General features: G+C 38.6%; 2 protein-coding genes across 2 annotated transcripts in view; one reads left to right on the top strand and one right to left on the bottom strand.

The window, feature by feature from the left end:
• Positions 1-1288, top strand: part of LOC103711964 (endoribonuclease Dicer homolog 3b-like) — a 78597-nt gene extending 77309 nt beyond the window's left edge. The window contains exon 26 of the mRNA XM_039119996.1: positions 196-1288. Within this exon, the coding sequence (XP_038975924.1) occupies positions 196-397 (202 nt within the window). The 3' untranslated portion in view covers positions 398-1288. The remainder of the gene's footprint in view (positions 1-195) is intronic.
• LOC103711940 (translation initiation factor IF-2) lies at positions 1012-19538 on the bottom strand. The gene is given in 9 exon segments (XM_039119994.1): positions 1012-1747; positions 3123-3272; positions 3375-4412; positions 5775-5803; positions 5806-6107; positions 10640-10709; positions 13973-14063; positions 16169-16216; positions 19520-19538. Coding segments are annotated over 8 exon segments (2142 nt in total). The 5' UTR covers positions 16196-16216; positions 19520-19538; the 3' UTR covers positions 1012-1312.
• Positions 19539-20528: the final 990 nt, after the last annotated feature.

Raw genomic sequence — 20528 nt, 5'->3', positions numbered from 1 at the left:
TAAATAATTATTACTTCATGGGACAGAGGTATGTTGACATGTGAAACCTGCTAACTGCAATCAGGGGATTTTTCAGTCAGTTATTATTACCAAGTGCTCGAAATGAGTGTCTGGAACCCTTTGGTTAAGCTAGGGTGTAATTTAATTTATTCTTTGACTTCTCATTCTTCTGATTCTACCTTTTTCTACCAACAGAACTCCAATTATTCTAAACGGGGTAACAACACCGAATTTCAACAGTTTCACATCAAGTATTATGTTGCACATACCCAATACTGCAGTAATTAGACTTGTGGGTGAGCAAAGAACAGACAAGAAGAGTGCACAAGATTCAGCAGCACTTGTGATGCTTCTTGACCTGGAGAAACAAGGAATATGCGCCATGAAGGAGCCATGAAGAAAGCATGTACGTATTTTATTTATATTGGTGGTGCCCTGAGGGAGCTCTTGTTTAAAATCCTGGCACTAAAGCGAGCCTCAATCTTCAACTTTGTTGAATTCTGATCTCAATAGCCTTTGACTAATGCATATTATTCTGGTCCCCGTTACATCATGCCCACAAATACAGGTTGGTTAAGAAAATCTAAATATCGGCCTCTTTCTGAGGAAAGATGTATAACAATCCAGATGCACAGGGAAGTCTGAAGACCATGGCGTAATTGTACTTGTGTGAGAGTCATGACCCATTAGGACAATGCATCTCCAACCCTTATGCCTAATTAGTCAACAAGTGGAATATCATAAACTGATACAAGAAAAATCTACCTATATCGCTCAAGGTTTGGAGCTAGCATGTCAGGTTGCGCAAGATTGTGAATGTGCAGCCATGCTTGGCATGAATTGCGTCAACAAAGTAACCAATCATTTCCAGGAAATAGGGAAGGAGAAACAAAACCATGCGTCAACAAAGTAACCAATTATTTCCAGCTAATAGGGAAGGAGAAACAAAACTATGTATAATTTATAGATGCCTGACATAAAGCACGAACAGTCTGTTTTGATCACAGTTGCAACCTTTGAACAAGATATATATATTCCTCCAAAATTTTATGTATATCAAAAATGTTATAATACAGCAAGAATCTCAAAATTATAAGTTCCTTCTAAGTTCGACAAGACTTGAACTAATGAGACACCGAGATGCAATACAGCGGTAACCAACCCATCAATTTGAGTGAATATAAAACCGCTTTGCAAGTTTCCTCTGCCGCTGGGCATTACAAGAGACGCCATATGTTAACTTCCTGTAGTATAAATTATCAGAAAATAAAATAAATGAAAAAAAAAACTCTCTTATGGTCCCTGTCAATCATCAGCACTCAATACGGACAGCACCACTCTCCGATGATAAAAACTTGGGCTTCCTGATCACCTGCTCCAAGCACTGGACGACATCTCCGATCTGGAAATCATCACAATCCTGAATTACAAGGCCACATTCATTACCCTTCCCAACAGCCTCTACATCCTGTTTCTCCCGTTTTAGCGACGCACATGAACCCTCAAACACAACGTCCCCGCTCCTCAACAACCTCATGGTCGAGGACTTGGCGAAGCGACCATCAATGACCCGACACCCAGCAATTTTCACATCTGGCCCTTTTGATTTGCTCCGCCCTTTGAGCTCGAAGATGCTCAGAACCTCAGCCTCTCCAGCAATCTTTGTCTCAGAAGTCCCTGGTGCTTTCTCCACAATCAGCTTGCCAATTTCCTCCAGGAGGTGGTATATAACCTTATGCTGAAAGATCTAGGACAATGAAAAGACTTGCATCAGCTTATATTCACCAGTTTCTGTTTTTATACACGGGTACTTCCGTGCAAAAGTTGTCATGCCAATAAACGGATACTGGACTGGCATTCTGATTGAGGAATGGCAAATCTTTCATTCACAAAGACAACTTAGAATTGTCATTTATGGCAAGCAGAGTAGGAACCAAGACAAGGGGGCAAATTAAATCAAAAAAAGTCATTGCCCTCCCTCTCTGGCCATATCTATTCAATATATTTTTTTGTACAAGCACAGTGATTAAGCCTCTTACCTATGCTTTTCTATGTTTATTTAATCAGATATAATGTTAGTTCCTGTTCGTTGGCATATTCAGTATCTTACATAACACAATGCACACATTTAGGGGTCACATCAATTAACAAGATAGAATGTGAATATAGTATAACACAAATTGCCATATTTCTTACAGAAAAAAAAGTTCATATCGACATATGTACAATAAAATGATCAAAGTTGCAACAAAATTGAAAAGCACTTTTAACTTATTTTAGCAACCAGTCAAGTCCAGCCTAGCCTGTGTTAGCACTCAGCGAAGCATGGTAACTATAACATACCACAATATCAACGTCAATATAGGCATGACATATTAAATGTGTAAGAGCAGTGTTACCCAGACATTTCAAATTTAGGATGTGTCCAGACATTGGGACACTTAATGACATTCCTTGACACCAAGTCAATACAACATGATGTCGTCACAGTTGCATATCAATTTTTGGCATTTACACCTAGAATTTGAAGTCTATCATAACATTAGTGCAAGTTTTACCAACTTTATCAAATTACAAAAACGTTCAACCAACAACTTGTACATTATAGACATAAAGCTGTACATATTTATAGATATCTCTTTATAATATGTACATGTCCCCATATCAATTTTTTGGACGTTGTCGTGTCCAATTCTTACCGACACTCGGACACGATAACCATGTCACATCCAGGTAACATTGTGTAAAAGCCTTGATAATATGAAGCATCACTATTTAGTTCATCCAACTTTTGGTGGATCAGAAGCTTGAACTTGGCTTCTTTAACATGCTAAACTAATTTATCTTTGTAAAACTGAAGCTCTTTTAGTTAACTTCCTTAGAAAGTTTATTCCACAGACAAAGAAAGAGGCATGTAAATTTTACAGCCTCTAAATTAATATCATCGCCATAAATTGTTATTGTAGTTTATCTGCTAAATTGTGATACACCATCCATGATTCCAACCACACGTACAACTCCTAAATATAACTGCAGACTCTAGTCACTACAAATTACCAACTGATATAATAGCAGCAAGAATAAAAAATTAAAAAGTTAATACTAGAGCAGCATAACGATACCTTTATGTTGGCTTTGCCGGCTGCCAGACTAATGGCACTTGATAGGTTGCGAACGTTAAATCCAATTATGCATGCACCACAAGCTTGGGCTAAATCAACATCAGATTGAGATATTGGCCCAACACCAAGATGAACAATATTTACGAAAAGCTGTCGACGAGATTTAGATTAAGCATGTGAGTTCCACTAATGCAGGGAAATTCTGACGCTATATTTCATGATTATAAGATGAGTTTTACAATTATTACATACCTGTGGACTATTCAGACTCCTTAATGCATCCGTAACTGCTTGAACAGTACCTTGCACATCAGCTTTAACTATAATAGGCAATTCAATTCTTTGAGGCGCCTCTTCCGAAATATCTGGTATGTCTGTCCTTTCTTCACTAACCTTCCAAAGCCTATCTTTCTCTAGTTTCTTTTTCCTCCCAATACTCAGCATCCTTGCTCTCTCCTCTGAATCTACGACAACGACATCATCTCCAGCCATCGGAAGACCCTTTAGTCCTTCAATCTCAACTGGCATTGCAGGTCTTGCTGACTCAGTTATCCTCCCCACCATATCCCTGATGGCCCTTATTCTCCCCCACTGTGCTCCCACAACAATATATTGTCCAGAGACCAAGGTCCCGGACTTCACAATTGCAGTAACCAAAGGCCCTCTACCCCTGTCAAGCCTGGCTTCAACTACATAAGCTTGGGCAGGCCCATCTATTCTGGTCTTCAGGTCCATCATCTCAGCCTGAAGGAGCAATGCCTCCTCCAATTTATCCAATCCAGTTTTTGCTGCAGCAGATATTTCAACAACCTGTACATCACCACCTAAATCTTCCAACAGTAATCCCTCTGAACCAAGTTGAATTCTCACCCTCTCTGGATCAGCTGCTGGCTTATCACACTTATTTATAGCTACCACAATTGGAACATTAGCTGCCTTGGCATGGGACATAGCTTCCAGTGTTTGTGGCATCACACCATCATCTGCTGCCACCACAAGAACAACAATATCTGTAACTGCAGCACCTCTGGCACGCATTGCACTAAATGCAGCATGCCCTGGCGTGTCGAGGAACGTGATTGAGGATCCTGATGGCATGTCAACAACAAAGGCACCCAAGTGCTGGGTAATTCCACCAGCCTCCTTGGCTGCAACTGATGTTTGTCGCAAGGCATCTAAAAGAGAAGTTTTACCATGATCTACATGGCCCATGACTGTCACAACAGCTGGACGTGGATGAAGCACTGCACCCTCATCAGAGTGTAGCCTTCTAATATTAACCCCTACTTCCTGCAACAAAAGGGAGCATCCAAAATGAGTTTTTATAGAGCACATGGATACAGAAGATGTGAAACAGATGGTTTACAAAACGAGAGACATTAAAAGGCATCAAAATCAATGGGTGTAAGTATTTCTATGGTGCCAAGCCTTAAATCATCACTTTTTAAGGTTAGCTTCATTGCTGCAGCACAACTGAATGTGAAAACCCACTGTTACTCCAATTTTGTCTACAACAAGGAACCTTGAGAAGCATATCTGTCCACGTGGTCAAGTATTCAGATGATCATAGAAAATCAGGAGTTATTGCTATCCTGAAAATCGATTGTCTCCATAATGTTTTGTAACAGCATAAATCACAATAAACCATGCAGGCAGGCAGGCATGATGCATTCGTTCATGCATCCACATGTAAGAGTGCACTTTATTTTCATATCTACAGAAAACATCCACAATTTTTTTGCAGGTTGCTGGAGCATTATACCCTTAGCCTGAGACGAATTCACAAATTTAGTCTAGTCAATGCACACAATCTGGTAAAGAACGCACACGTCATTCAAGTTGATTAACATCTACAACATGGTCTTGCAAGCAGTTAAGAGATAGGGTATGATGATCCAGTAAAATTCCAAAAGAATCATTTTTCAAGTGTGTGTTGCACTACAAATATAATTATGTAAACCGCTTTTGACAAATGCTTATAATTTAAACAGGATGTTTGGTCCAAAAGCCTGGATAAAGATAAGAAAGGACTGGCATCTAACAACCAGGCAAAAGAAGCACAACGTAAGAAATAGAGATTAGTTAAACCTATCATGGACATATAAGATAGGAGAATTTGAACCAGGTAACATGATGATGCGATGCCATATCACATATATTAACATGTCAAAGCACTCCACAGAAGTGATACGATTTGACTAATAATCCATAGCTGACATCTCAATCATTTAGTGAATTAAATAAATCCATTTTATTTCAATACATCAATAATAATGGGTTAACTAGAAATTCAGCAAGAGTTAAGTGGCTTTCGTAGAACATTCAGTCTCAGGTACAATATGGTATGCTTAGGACCTCCCTATCTATAATAAAAGTTAGATAAAATGAGGAAGGATGGTGAAGGGCTGTAGCATGAAAAAATAATTGTTGACACTAAAAGAAGATTTGTGAAGCTCATAAAGATCTCAACTGGAAAATAAGGTTACGATGGTTCCTACTAAGGGAATAAAGATTAAGTGAATCAGTAAGTATTCTCTGTTGCATACACACCACAAGAAAAAGCATTTATCAAACTGGTTAAGTAGAAATAAGGTTCCACAAACAATAAACAACAAATCAAAATAAAAAAAAAAAAGAAAAGAAAAGGTCTACCATTGCAACCAGCTCAGCTATGTCAATGCAAGGGGGTCAAACTCTGATTCAACCTTTTCACCAACATTTGCAAGTATTTCTTGCAGTGCACCAATTTTTGCATTTGTTCTCTTAGCAAGCTCAAGGATTGTCATTCCTTCAAAAATGTCGACAGTTTTTTCTGGTGTGGATTTCAGAGTCAATTTTTGCTTTGGAGGTACGTATGGTGCGTCTACAGGTGCCTGGGTCCTGTTATCTCTCTTCACACGTTTCTCTTTCCTGAGAGCTTTTAAACCAGGTGCTTCTTCCACTTTCCGTTTCCATGCCAACAGATCAAGACTTTGATGAAATTTCCTAAGCAAATAAACATGTTGTCACCACATAGCTGATAAGCAAAATAGAAGGATGGAGAACACAAGAAATCTGGTAGCAGGTATGATAGCCAAAAAATCACTTGCATGACTGCTGACTGGTATTGCACAAGAAAGGTCAGTAATCTGAACAGAATGCAGAATACTGCACAAGAAAATGTGCTCTAAAGAGCATTTTGCATATATTAATTTGAATTTCAATAAGTGATTTTCTGGTCCCTCAATAGTTAACCTTGTGCTTATCCTAAAATATCTGTAAAATTCTTGCAAGCTTCAAGACTTTAGAAGATGTCTTGTAAATTGGAGGAGCAAGGACAGAATACCTATAAATGAGAGAATATGTAATAGAGTAAAATATGAAACTATAACCATAGGATAAAACTTTGAAGCCTCTTAACAGCAAGATTGGGCATTCAAAAGATAAATATGAAAGCTAAAAAGCCATAAGATATGTCTCTAGAATTGACCTCAAACATTCATAGATGGAAACAAAACTTATAGATTTACTTCCATATTGTATTTACTCATGACAGCAGTACTTGGTAAATTTCAGCTTCAATATATATAGAACCAAGGAGATATGTCTTCAAGTATAAAGACAGACTAAGAAAAATGCCCTAGTCTGAAAACTATTAATACAAGGCAAGATCACTTTGATAATCTGGTTTCTGTCAGGCACTTTATCCTGTGATGGCTTCTTGTATTGAAATTGATGTATATAAGAGAAGAAATGACTGACATATTTCCACCAAACACACAAGCACACGGTGAGACCAGTTCAGTTCAACATAGTCTGAAGTCTGAACCAAATACTACAATTTACAGACTGCATTCCCCCCTAAGCCTCCATATCTGAACAACGTATAAACCAAAAGGCTGCACTTCCTCCCTTTTGCTAAAAGAATTTTTGCCAGATCCATACATCCTCATCAGCTTCAGACTCATTTACAGCGAACACCTAAAGCTTCGGCTAAAGCTAGGGCTAAAAGCCGGTCCGATTATATCCGACCGTATCCATTTTCTTATCCGATTCGGATTGGATTCGGCTACTGTTTTTTTTATCCGATCGGATCCGGATACGGATTCGGATAGTCAGTTCAAAAATCTTCTGGTTACGGATATGGATACACATGATTTTTTTGGATTCGGATCCAGATTCGGATATCCGTATAACAAAAGTAAAAAAAAGAAGTTTAAGTTAAGTTAAATCGGAAACTAATTAAATATTAACCAAACCTAAACTAAAAAAAATCAAATATTGAATAACCATCACTTAAGATAGGAATCTAAATACAGAATATCCGATTCGAATAAAATTTTTTGAATCACCCCGCATGCCTGAAAGGCTCAAACCTCTCGTTCGTCTGTTTCGTCCCTCTTTCCACTTCATCGCTTTTAAGTAACTAGGGTTTCAAAGTTTTCATCCATTTTCTAGTTTAAACCCGACGATTGCAACCGGCTACAACCGTGAAATGCCTTGGAGGCACCATAGATCCCGTCTACTTTGGTGACAAGCAATCTTAAGCGGCATATCCTTTATAAAATTGTTAGTTTTTATTATTAATAAATACTTGTTAAAATTATATTTTTTTAATTAAATCTTTCCTTTATAATCATGTCTTTATTGGTAGTTTTCATCAATGAATTTTGCTCATATTTGATTAATATCCGAAATAGTATCCGATTTATATCCGTATTCGAATAAGAAAATATGGATATGTTTAATATTCGATCAATATCTGTATCCGTTTATAACAAGTATGGGCATACTTAATATCTGATTCATATCTGTATCTGTTTAGAACAAATATAGATAATAATTTTGATATCCATTTAATATCCGTATTCATTGAAAAACATAGATACAAATATGGATATATCAATATCCGATCTGTATCTGATCCATTTCTGCCCTAGATAAAATAAAAAAAGAGAGTTTACTTTCTTATCAATAGATGAAAGTCTCTCCCAGCACAGACTCCAAAGAGCAGTTGTTGGTAGATCTTCCATGCAAAAGAACCACAATAATGGATGCTCCACAGCTTCAGACGAGTAACAATGTAACATTATCGCTCTCTCTCTCTTTTCCCAAACTAAGCCAGCTTGGGTAGCGCTGAGGTTAGCCTCAACCCAACGCAACCCACCCAAGTTGCAACACCATGCAGATTCCTATCTTGGTTTATACAGCCCAGTCAGTGACCTAAACCTATATTGTTGTTCTTAAAAAATAAAAATAGGTCATGGTGGCCATCATGGCAGTTTTAGGCCCGAAGTTTCATGCATCGCCTATGGCAGCCTGGCATGGCATCCTACCAGATGGCGAGCAATATGATAGGCCTTAGCTCAGTGGATCTAGGGGGTAGCCACAAGCCCACAGCAGGTTAGACCAGTTTCCAAGTGGACTTTTTAAAAAAAGTTTATGAATAACAGGTACAACAGCAAAGCACTATGACTTCCTCTCCCTCAATCATATTTGGCCTTCTGTTTGAGCATTTTGCTTTATTAATGATATAATGTTATGAGTTGTGACTCTATAGAAAACAAAATGATTAGTTCACATAGTCATAATTAATACCAATGATTGAATCTTAAATTCGACACATGAAAATTCTGAGAAACATCGTCCATTGGATGCTTAGTAATGTCAAATACTAATATCTTTTTAGTAGCCTGCCTTGAGCTCAACTTGCTTCCCATTGCATGAGCCATCCACTGCATGCCATGAACCCCCACAACCACTTTGTGTCCACCAAGTGGTTTACAAAACACTGACCCATGCTAGCTTATATGGATCCTTTAGGTGAAGAGATAATAAAAAAATACCTAAAAGCATAGTTTCAACTAAGCATGCTCTCATGGCAACTTATTAATATGATGTAACACATCGAAGTGTTGATATGGAGTCTCTACTTCATACTTAAGAGAAGTTGATATGAACTGGCAGCCATACGAATGAAATTTCTGAATTTCATCCTTAGCTATGGCAAACCAAGGCTTAGTTTTCCCTTGATTTTCCTAATCGATTGACTAAGTCTACCATAACATTTCTATGGATATTAGATACATAATACCATGTAAACTTCTCATACTATCATAGACACATCAGAATATGCAGTACTAAGTAATAGATATTTTCACTAATGCCTCAAAGTAATGTATCTTATATTAAAGTTATGGTGGTGTTAGTGCACCAGCACCAACTCCAATATGTATACCCAATGAGGGGAGAAGGCTCATTCCAAAAAAGGTGGTTTTGAGCTGCTCAATATTAGTTTGTCGCGAACGCATGCCTAATCACATGCTAGAGCCCATATTCAGAAACAGAGGTGCATAAAGTCATCAGCCAATAAGCACAATAAGCAGTAAGGACCCCTTATATCGTGTTTTTACCAGGCCAAAGTAGTATGTACAATACACCCGAGGCAGGTATGGACAAATACACCTAAATCATTAGTCAAGGTTCAATCTCATATACTTCGCACTATACTATTACATTTTTTGGTTGCAATGGCATCTGGAAAAAAAAAATCGACGACAAAATCACAGATGGTGTTATGTATTGTTAAGGCCAGCCTATGTGTGAACTTTAGCATCATTCCACTCTCAAACATGTCCATTCACCCTAAAAAACAAGCAACAAGAAAACAAAGAAGTATTCTGGGCTTTTTCAATTTGTTTCACTATCCCAAATTACCCCGAGAACAAAATTATTGTTTTGAAGGTCCATCCTATCTTACCTTTAAACAAATCAAAGTGTTTAGTATTGTCAAACATTGAATTACCCTCTTGTTAAACCTCACAATCCTCTAATAATTAAAGTTCCTCTTAACTGATGTCATTGAAAAACTGAACAATAAGCACCCTCCAATAATAACAAAAAAATATTACTGTGTCATTCCTTGGACTTTGTTAGTTTCCAACAAAAACATGAAAGAAAATTTATTGAATGTAAGAAATGTAGTGAAAAGCAAAAAGAAAAGAAAATTGAAAATTTTCTCATCTAGTCAAGATAAAGCAGTATAAAGGAGTTGGAGAGAAAATGATGGTTATGGTTGGAATCCACCAGCTTTTTGTTGTTTTCTGTCAAAATCACAACATAAAATAAGAAAATGTTTAGCCCCTAGAAAATTTAGCCCTTTATATTGTCCTTAATTTTTTTTGTTCTTGCCAAAGAAAACTTAATGAATCATATTCCTTATAACCTACAACCAAAATCACCTTCCCATAAGGATTATTACTTACCCTCCATCAACTATTGCCTAAAATATTTCTTTAACTACCTCAAGCCTTCTAATAGGCTATACCTCACTTATCTTATACTCTTTCAGACTTCAAGTACAATCTAGATAAAACTAAAGTGGGTTCCGACAAAACCCTTTCCAAAGAAAAACCCATTGTACGACTTTCATTCTTTGGACCAATTTCAGGTGGGTTTTTCCCTCCTTGTTTTCAAAGAAGTAAATGAATGATTCTACTGTTAGAATGTATAAAATGTGTCAGGACAGGTTAATACACCTGATGATATACTGATTGTTTGAAACTCCACCATTAACAGCAGTTTCCAATATAGCACTAAGAGGGCGATCTGCAGCACAATGTACATTGGACAGATAAATACCAAATATTGTCAGAACTGAAATTCAGGATAATATTGAGATTTGCTAATTTAAATAAGAAACATAAATACTAATGCATCAGAAATAGACTCCATGCATTCAGATATCACATTAACTATGATGCTGTGGTATCAAAGGCTTCAAAATCAGACAAAAAATCTTATTTATTGTTTATTTAAATCAATAGCCACGTCGGATCATGTTTTTAACTTATGCTTTTTGGTTTGGTATGTTAACTTACAAGCTACATGAACCACGCCCTCTAATAGATGGTGGCCCCTCCACATGGACCCCACATGAAATGCATACAGCAGTGGGAGATGGGTGTTGCTCATGCCTATGCAAGGGATTGAAATACAAACAGATCTGGGTCTAGCACTCCACTAGAGACCACTAGGCTTCACCAACATCACCCAATTCATTATCCGCCATGCCAAAGGGGAATTTAATCTTTTTCCCATCAAGATAGGAAGGGAATTTAGGCCATACTAAATAGACATAAACCTTATTCTTCGCCTCTTCTCTTCTATTTTCACTTATTCGCCTCCCTGACCGTACTCTTGTTCTTACTTCACTTCCATTCCTTTGTCATTAATCCCTGGATGAGCAAAATATCTATTTTAATCTCTGTTTGATGGTTCTGATATATATACTTAATTGAATCCTTTTAAGGTTTATTAGGAATAATTCATGTAACAAAAACTATGCGTATAAACAATATAGTTTTATTAGAGGATAATATATGACCATATTCCTCAAATGTTATTTTACTCTACATGCACATGTGTCATGATATATGTCAGATCTATTATATCTATCATAAGTACTGAATTATCTCCACGTATGCTACAATAGGCTTCTGCTATAAACCTATAAACTTTGTGGAACATTTAGTAATTGGAATTTGCTTCATGGTAAGATGCCTATAAATCCATTCATCTACTAGTAATCCATAAGCAGATAGCTAGACACTGTTAGAAACATATAAATGCTATATAATTTCACTCTACAGTCAATTATCCGATATTCTAATGCAAGAATGACATCAGTTCTATGGCACATATGAGATATCATAACTAATTATAGACAGAAATCAAAGATATCGATAAGTTTCAAGCTTTAATCAAAAATCATAACACCAATTATTAGGCTGCATTTGGCACCATTTCAACTTGCAGTTTTTAAAAACTGAAAACAAAAGCTCGGTTTCTATTTTTTCTTTTTGATAACTGAAAACTGAAACCTGTTTGGTAACGATTGCTCTTTTTTCTTTCTAAAAGCTGATACTTTAGGTTATGTTTGGCATGTCGTGGTGATGGCAGTAGCGTTGGTAGCGGCAAGGGTTGATAGTGGTAGCAGTGGAAGTGGTGGTAACACAGATGTGGTCGGGGGTCGGGGGGTGGGGGTATGGCAACGATGACATCAATGGCAGTGGTGACAATGGCGTCAATGATGGCGATGGCAGTGGTAGTAGCATTGATGATGACCATAGTGGAGGTGGCAGTGGCGATGGAGGTGGCAGTGGCGATGGTGATGGTGGCATGCTGGCAGCAGCCTCAAAAGTTATAAGAGGACATGTTTAATTTCAAGCTGAATTTCAAGCAAAGCAAATGACTTATTCACTTGTCAGCCTAATGCATCACATGTGGCTTTGGGAGTAGTTGTCCTATCATATTTTCCAAAATAAATCTTTGATGAAATGGATGAATATGCAATGAAGTATTACTAAATAGTTGACATTTTCAACAAAAATTCATAACATGGCCCTTCGGATTCAAAAATCAGTTACTGTTGTTTGCTAGGCATTGCTATATTTTTTTATTAACATTTGTCCCATTCATGGCCATTGTTTTATGCATACTCTTTTTAATAATAGATAATCTATCTACAAATTTTTAATTTTCCAATTATGCTAATTTTCCAAACACTAACCAAACTTTCCTCGTTACTTATTGTAATACAAATTCCCCAACTTTTCAAATATTCCAAAATAAAAACAGCCAACCTCATAAACAAAATGAGGTGAGATAAAATAGAACAGCAATGTTAACAGCGCTTCTCTCACCAAGTCTATTGCCATGCAACGAAAGGCATGTGAATTCACATAGAATAAAAACACAGGCAAGGCAACTCACTGATGCTTAGCTAATTAGTTACCCAATAGCCCATTGGACTTTACTAATCATAATTATGATGCATAACCTCTAAATAAAGTGACATACTTGAACTTCATAACTTGTATGTATTTCTAAGGTGTATGGTTCACAATCAAAGCATAATGTGGCTTTGAATAAGGTCCACCATGCATTTCAAAACCTAGCTCGACTGATACCATTTATTTTATTACCATTTGGTCCACAGGTATCAAAAAACCCCAAACAAAATGATTTTTGGTTTTAAATCCTGTTAAAATATTCTAGATCGCAAGGATCCATGTCCTAACAGTCCCACTACATCCCGCCTGTACTGTACCATCCCGACAAGAGAACGACATGGAGACTGCCTTAAGGACACAGTTTTCTTATGGACCAAGACATATAGACCATTCTGGTCAGTACCAGGCAGGACCCCAGCACTTGGGACAGCTTGGTATTCGAAGACAATTTTTCTTTCATTGTTTCTCTTCATTCTTCTTCTACGTGTTGGTTTTAATATGTTGCAACCTATCTAGATACGATACTAACCCAGAAGCAAACCGGGGATGGGTACCAGTTCTGAAACTTTAAGTTTAATCCTTGCTAGATGATAATTAATAGTGTAAATTCTCAATTTAAATAGTCAAGAATGTAATATACGTTGGCAGCATTTGTGCTGAAATAGTCCAAACAGGTTAGCCAAACATTAGTCATAATTTACTTTTCCTCCAACTTTTAGTTCCAATTTTTCCAAATCTTCTCGAAAGTCCAAAAATCTAAGTCAAATATATAGAAAATACTTCCAAACTTTTAAAGAAATGAATAAATGACAAAATATTAGTATAAATGGCCAACAGATACGATAAACTTGACTTGATGTACTCCTAGCTGAAACTCTGAAGTCCAACTTGCTTCATTGGAGCCAGAACATTCCCTTATCTATTTCACAGCATGGCAAAATTCCAAATCATAATGATCAAAATAATTTCAAAATCATTAGCGACAGATAAAAGAAGTTCATATGTATTTCAATTTTCTCTATGAACATATGAAGTGAAGATTAATTGCATGAAATGCATCAAGTGGATGTGACTTACCTGGTATCCTTCCAAGTGAACTAGAGAAAAAATGCGCCACACCTCCTCGAGTTGTGGATAGAAAAACTTCTAGTAACCTCGCATGGAAACCCTAAAAAAGAATTAAGTACAGTAAAAAATAAGGCTCGTAAGCTAACATGAAGGAAGGAGGTGACTGTCTATTTACAACCAATTAATTCATATATTCATATTAGCTATTTGAAAGCTGATTATTGTCGACTAAATGCGCAAGCAAAAAAAAAAGGAACTATTTTACTATTGCTCCTCACCCTACATCACAAATGCTTTGGTTGATTAGCACACAACATCCTTGCATTGTCAAAAAAAAAAATTTGAAGCCAATATATTCCTTCTAATTGATGCCTAATGACTTTAAATTCAAAATTCGAGTTTTCATTCAAGGTGATAATGTCCTAAATAACAATCTTAATATGTTGAAATATAGCTAATGTAATTAACTCTATGGAAGTACACTAATTTAAGTCACATGAAAATTGAATCTTGTCATCTAAAATAAAACAGATCAAACCAAAATGAAGGCAATATTAGGTCATGCCATTCATAGTTAGATTCTTAGTTTTGTATATACAGAGAGAGAAATGTCAAGAGCAGCTAACAGTTATGTTTCTCTCTCGAATGTAATTGAAGAGAACAAAGAAGAGAAAATGACATGGTAATTTTATCAAATTGACATTAAAAGAAATACATGTAATTAAGAAGCACTTGAGTAGATCAGCTAAATAAGGTATTTTCGCTTGCCTTAACCATGATCATTGGACTTATCCCAAGTTGATGAATCCTTGTTAACGGTATATATGCATTTATTAAACCAGAAAAATCAGTCCAAAATCAAATTCAAAGGAGGAAAATAAAAAGAAAAAATCATAACCATTTTCCACATGTTAAAGAGCATACGATATGTAGAGTTGAGATTCCTAGCTCTGCAAACACTCCTAGATATAAGAAACCACGTAAAAATCACATTGTGAATTACTACAAACTGACTCAAGAAAATTAATATTTTTTACTAATCTCATAATCTCCTGACTATCCCACCCTGATTTTCCCAAAGCATCCTCGAAATCCATCTGATGTTGTTCCACTTAGCCCTTGACAAACCAGACTAACCCAAACCAGGTCATCCTAGGAAAGGGATAGACAAGGGGCGGAGAATTATGGTTATATTTGATTGTTAATGAAAGTATGTAATGAATTATGTACATGGCATGAATATTTTGCGACAATGCATTTCTACTTATGATTTACATTCACACTATCTATTACATAGATATGATGTGTGCATGCATAATAGGATACTTAATGAGCTGCCAAGCTCACATGCTCTCTTTTAATGATTTTCAGAGAAGCATGATACCTAGAGTTACTTGGGATTACTTGTTGTTGGAGATATGAAGAAATTAGTAGAACTGAATTCTAGTTGAATTTTTAGATTTTACTCATTGATTTAGAAATTTTGAAACCTGGATGATTCTATTCAATAGTTTGTATTATTGGACATGATCGTTGACAATGGAAGTTGTTAATTTAAGATTTGGTCAGGATATTAAAATTATGTTTGAGGTCTTGCTATTTTTAAATCTATTATTTGTTCAACAATAGTGTTCATATTGTCTCCAATTTTATAGGCTTTTGTATAGGTTTCAAGGCCTTGTAAATTTCATAGGATCATGCCTTATGTGATGTACGGCCATATCACATGCCCAGCTTGTGTGGCAGGTCTGGGGTGCGATATAGATATCAGAAAGTCTCACAATTCAATTTGATACAATTGTAGTACCCAAAATATATATAAGAAGTAACTGTAGTAACTATCCAAATAATTAGGACATTGGCATCATACCTCAAACGAAACAACTCAAAGACCTTTCTAAGCAATCAAAATTTCGTTCTAGCGTCAAAACCTCAAAGTCATAGCCCCTCTGGAATATTTCAGATAACCAGAAGGTCAAATGCATCATTCCCTACTAACCCCCCAGGATTGGGTCAGAAACACCATTACTTACTTCAGATAATTCCTTTAAACAAGTCATGAGTTCAATAATCTCGAGAGATCAATCTCTATATGCACCACTTTTGAACAAGGATGTTATATGGCATGCTAGCAATACTCAAAAGAGAATTGCACTATATAAAGTAAAGCAAATGATATTCAAACTAACACTGGCAAAATCTGACCTTTCGGCCTAACACACTCCACGCCATTAACTCGTATGTATCCTCTGCCTGAAGAGAAAAAGAAGAAAAGAACATAAGAATTGAAGCAAAAGAATCTACAATAACCTCCACACAATGACAAGGAACTAATTCAAAGAAAAATCCCCAGCAAGAAAATCTTCAGCATTAGAAGAACTATCAAGACCCAGTTCAAGCCCCAGTTAATTACAATATTCTAGAAGGATTGCCAATTTAATTCAATAAACCAGCTTTCCGATACTCAAGCCCCAGTTCTCAAAAATCCAGTCATCCACACACAATAGATCATCAGAAATTCAGAGAAAAAATAGATAACCACGGAGATGAGAGATGAGATGAGGAATCGTGCAAGATGACCTTAGATTAGTTGCAGTAGAGCTCGAGGCCCATGCTGTCGTGGATCTCGTAATCGCGGAGGGTGATGTGGTCCTTTGGAATGGAAAAGATAAAACCCCCATAACAAAAGATAAAAAAATCATAGTTTTCAAAAAAATAAACGATAAGGAAGATTTTTGCCCTAGATGATCCATCCCCTTCCCCAAGGTGGAAAAAAGGCCCTAAGGAAGACAAGAAAAGTACAAACGGAAAGAGGAAAGGAAGAGCGAGACGAGAAGGAGGTAGCGGAGCGCTCACATGGAGGTTGCCGAAGAGAATCTTGACGGAAGTACTTGTGCGGGGCGGAAGTGGCGGTGCCCTCGTCGCCCCTCTCTTCCGATTACTCTGCGGAGATGCTTCTGCGAGGAGGAGGAGCCGAGGAGGCCTGCGCTGCGTTGCCCTCAACCTCCGCAGCGATTGAAACGGGAACGAGGGAGGCGGAAGTAGTCGGCACGGGAGAGGAGAGGGCGGAGGCGGAGCCGCGGAGGTCCGGAGGAGAGGGGAAGAAGGACAGGCAAAGAACTCGGGCGGCACAGAGCTAACCCTAAGCCTAAGGTCCCTAACTGGCTAACCCTAAGGAGAATCAAGAAATAAGAATGGAGATTGGAGAACGGACCGTGGATTTCAGCTCGCGCTGAAATTAAAATTAGGCTGATGCGGGCCGCGGAGAGTTTGGGCCGAGGCGGGGAATTGGGCCGGCCCTAAGCCTTATTTTGTGGGTTGTGGCCTTTATCTATCCGCCCAACAGGTTATACGGGTTAAATGGATCAGACATCTAAAATCTGCATCCGACCCAATTAATAAACATGTTAAACGGGTCAACCTATTTACGATCCAAACCTGTTTAGGCCAAACCCAAACTTGTTTATGGCAGGTCGAATACGGATCGGGTCATATTTTGTCACCCCTAGCTAGAGCTATGGACCTGAATCTGCAGCACAAAGGCTCCTAGGCTTCTGAAATGGACCGAAGAAGGCGCTGGATTGGGCCTAAAACAAGGTCTGTGGCCTATTGGGCTTGGGCCGCGCTCAAGTCAACAGCGCACGGGAGAAAGGGAAGGAGACGAAAGGGAATTGGGCTGGTGGCCTACGGAAGAGGAGTTGGGGTCAAACCGGTCGGCTCGGGTGTGGCCTGATACCACCTCTCGGCTGGCACACGAGGAAAAAGGGGTATGTGTCCCCTAATAGCGGGTGAGAGGAGAAAGCTGGATGGGAGCGGCTCGAACGAGGGCTCGGTGATGGGCGCTGCAGGCAGTCTACTCGGAGGAGGCAGCGGCCGAAGGAGTGCTTGACGGGGCTCGGCAGTAGCAGGGAAGGTTGGCCGGCGCGGCGACGCTGCTTGTCCGGGGAGGCGACGACGGCTTGGTCACCGGAGGTCGAGCAGCGACGGTTCGGCGTGCTCAGAAGAGACGGCGAAGCCGGAGGGGGCGCTCGGAGGAAGTGATGGCATTCCCGACGGAGGGGCGACGTGGCGGAAGAAGAAGCGGCGGCCAATCGGGACGACGAACAGAGGTAAGGGTTTTCTTTTTTTTTTCTCATGCAAGGCACATGCTACCCTTTTTTTTTTCTAAACCTTTACGGGTTCAGGTTATCGTGTTCGAGTTTTTTTTTGTCGCAACCTGCTCCGATACCTGTTAACTCTAGCACGTGCAAATCACGTGCAATTTTTTTTCTTTCTTTTCTTTAAATATCCCAGAACGGATCCGGGTTACTGAACGAGGGTTAATGGGTTTAGATCTTACCCGTTAACCAACTTGAAACTCACCGACAGTTTCAAGTGAGCGTGCCAAGATTTACGCCCACGGCTGCTGGTGGTTCTCGGTGGCCGATCGTGCCGAAGTTAACGCCAGCGGTTGCAGGTGGATCTCGATGGCCGGTGGTGGTGGTCGGCGACCGGTCACCCGCTCCGACATTGGTTCTCTTCTCACTAGTGGTGTCTTTCCGGCTCTCTTCCTGTGTGTGGTGGCCGGCGGCTGCTATGGTGGGTCTGAGAGACAGAGTCGAAAGAAGAGAGGCGATGCTCCTTCTCTTTTTGGCAATGCAAGTTGCGCGTGGCCCGTCAACACGCTCCGGCGTCCGTGGCGCTCGGGGTACAGTGTAGATCTCGTGTGCCCACCGGAATCCTGGAATCCGATGCTGCTCCGCCATACACCAGGGTGGCGCTTCTGTGGGCCGACATTCTCCGGCAGAAATTAGCGGTGCGGCGGCGTTGTGAGGCGATTCAGGCGGTGCCGGCAGCGACTGATGGCAGCGGTGGGCTCAAGTGCGACGACGGGGGACGAACCAGCTAACGAAAAACGGTTCCTGTTTTTTTTTTGGAGTACTATTTCACTGCAGCCCAGAGAAGAAGATGGTTTTGGCAGCAGAGGCAAAACCAGGGTACTCTTATATCAAGTTGGTGCTGGACCAAAAGGGAGAAAGGCTGTAGCACGGTGACAGTCCAAGTCGGGATGACTGGGGTTAATGCCGGACCGGGAGGGAGACAAGCTGAAGCGGTGACGGATCAACTCGGATGACTGTTGCTTCTGCAAAACCAGGATACGGAGGAACCGGGAGGGAGAAGAGGAGGAGAATAAGGAGGAAGAGCGGCTGAGAAGAGGAGAAGAGGGAGAAGAAGAGAGAAGGGAGAAGAGGACAGGAGGGGAGGAAGAGAGACTAGAAGAAGAGAGGTTGGGGGAGAAACTTTTAATCCTTCATCAAAACCTAATCATGAAAATAGTCCTCTATATATAGTGCCCAAATAAACACAATTAACATAAAACCCCATTACAAAGAAATAACTCCTAATAAGCCCACAAATAACTCAAATAAGGCCTAAAATGCAAACAAGCCCAGAAATAAAAATGACATAAATATGCAAATAAGATGGTGGACTAGGCGGATAAATAATCAGCTCCGATGTTCCCATCAAATGGAGAGATATAGAGAGGAAGAGAGAGAGAGAGAGAGCAGTGCGTACCTCTCGTCAAATACCCTTCAAATCTTCTGAATCACCATTAATGAAGCCCGGGGAGCTCAGCAGATACAATGGAAGCGAGAGGAGAGACAAGAAAAGGGATGAAGCGACTTCTGGCTTAGGCTCTCAACCTCAACCTCCCTCAGCGGTCATCCTACTACTTGAGATGTTGATGATCAACAATATAATTTATGAAATACCTCAGAAGTTGATAAGGACTATTCATTCAGGAAGAGTATATACAACTAATTGAAAGAAATCATAGACACTGATCTGCATAAATTGCTAGATCACATGCCCCTGAACTACAGAACATAAATAAAACTTTTTTTTAGCTTTCCTAGCGAGTGACCGGCAGGTGGAAGAGGGATTGACAAACAAAGCCATCTTTTAGGGGGTGTTTGGTAACCCCAACAGGATCACCACGGTGATCTAAGATCTCCGGTGATCCGAATGCCGGAGGTGATTTGATCCCCAGTGATCTAAGATCAATGTGGTTGGTAGGCCATGATCCAGTGATTAAAAATCTCCGGATATTCATGAGTAACTTGTTTGGTATGGTATAGGGATCCAAGATCACCGACCACATAATACCACAAATACCCCTGATATATCTTAGATGATTTTTTATGTGTTTTTAATTCTTATGAATCAAAAATATAAGTCAATATGCTAATTCCTATAATAGCTCCATAATTTTATCACATATTCTACTTTTAGTAGCCCTTATCATATATTTATTAATCATATAAAATATATTATAATAAAATATTAATATATTTATCAATATATTAATTATTAATATATTCTATAAAAATATATTTATTACTCCTATAAATTATTAATCTTATAAAAATATGTTATTTTTCATTATATAATTAATATTTTTATTTATACTTAAAATAGATTTTTTAATACTAATAATTATGTTGATTACAAAAATAAGGTAAATAGGAGTAATATATGAAATATTTTTATTATATAAATATAAAATATAATAATATATTTCTAC

Source organism: Phoenix dactylifera, unplaced genomic scaffold, assembly GCF_009389715.1.
Source record: "Phoenix dactylifera cultivar Barhee BC4 unplaced genomic scaffold, palm_55x_up_171113_PBpolish2nd_filt_p 000675F, whole genome shotgun sequence".
NCBI lineage: Eukaryota > Viridiplantae > Streptophyta > Magnoliopsida > Arecales > Arecaceae > Phoenix > Phoenix dactylifera.
The sequence above is the reverse complement of the archived record's forward strand: the minus strand, read 5'-3'. Positions and strand labels throughout refer to the sequence as shown.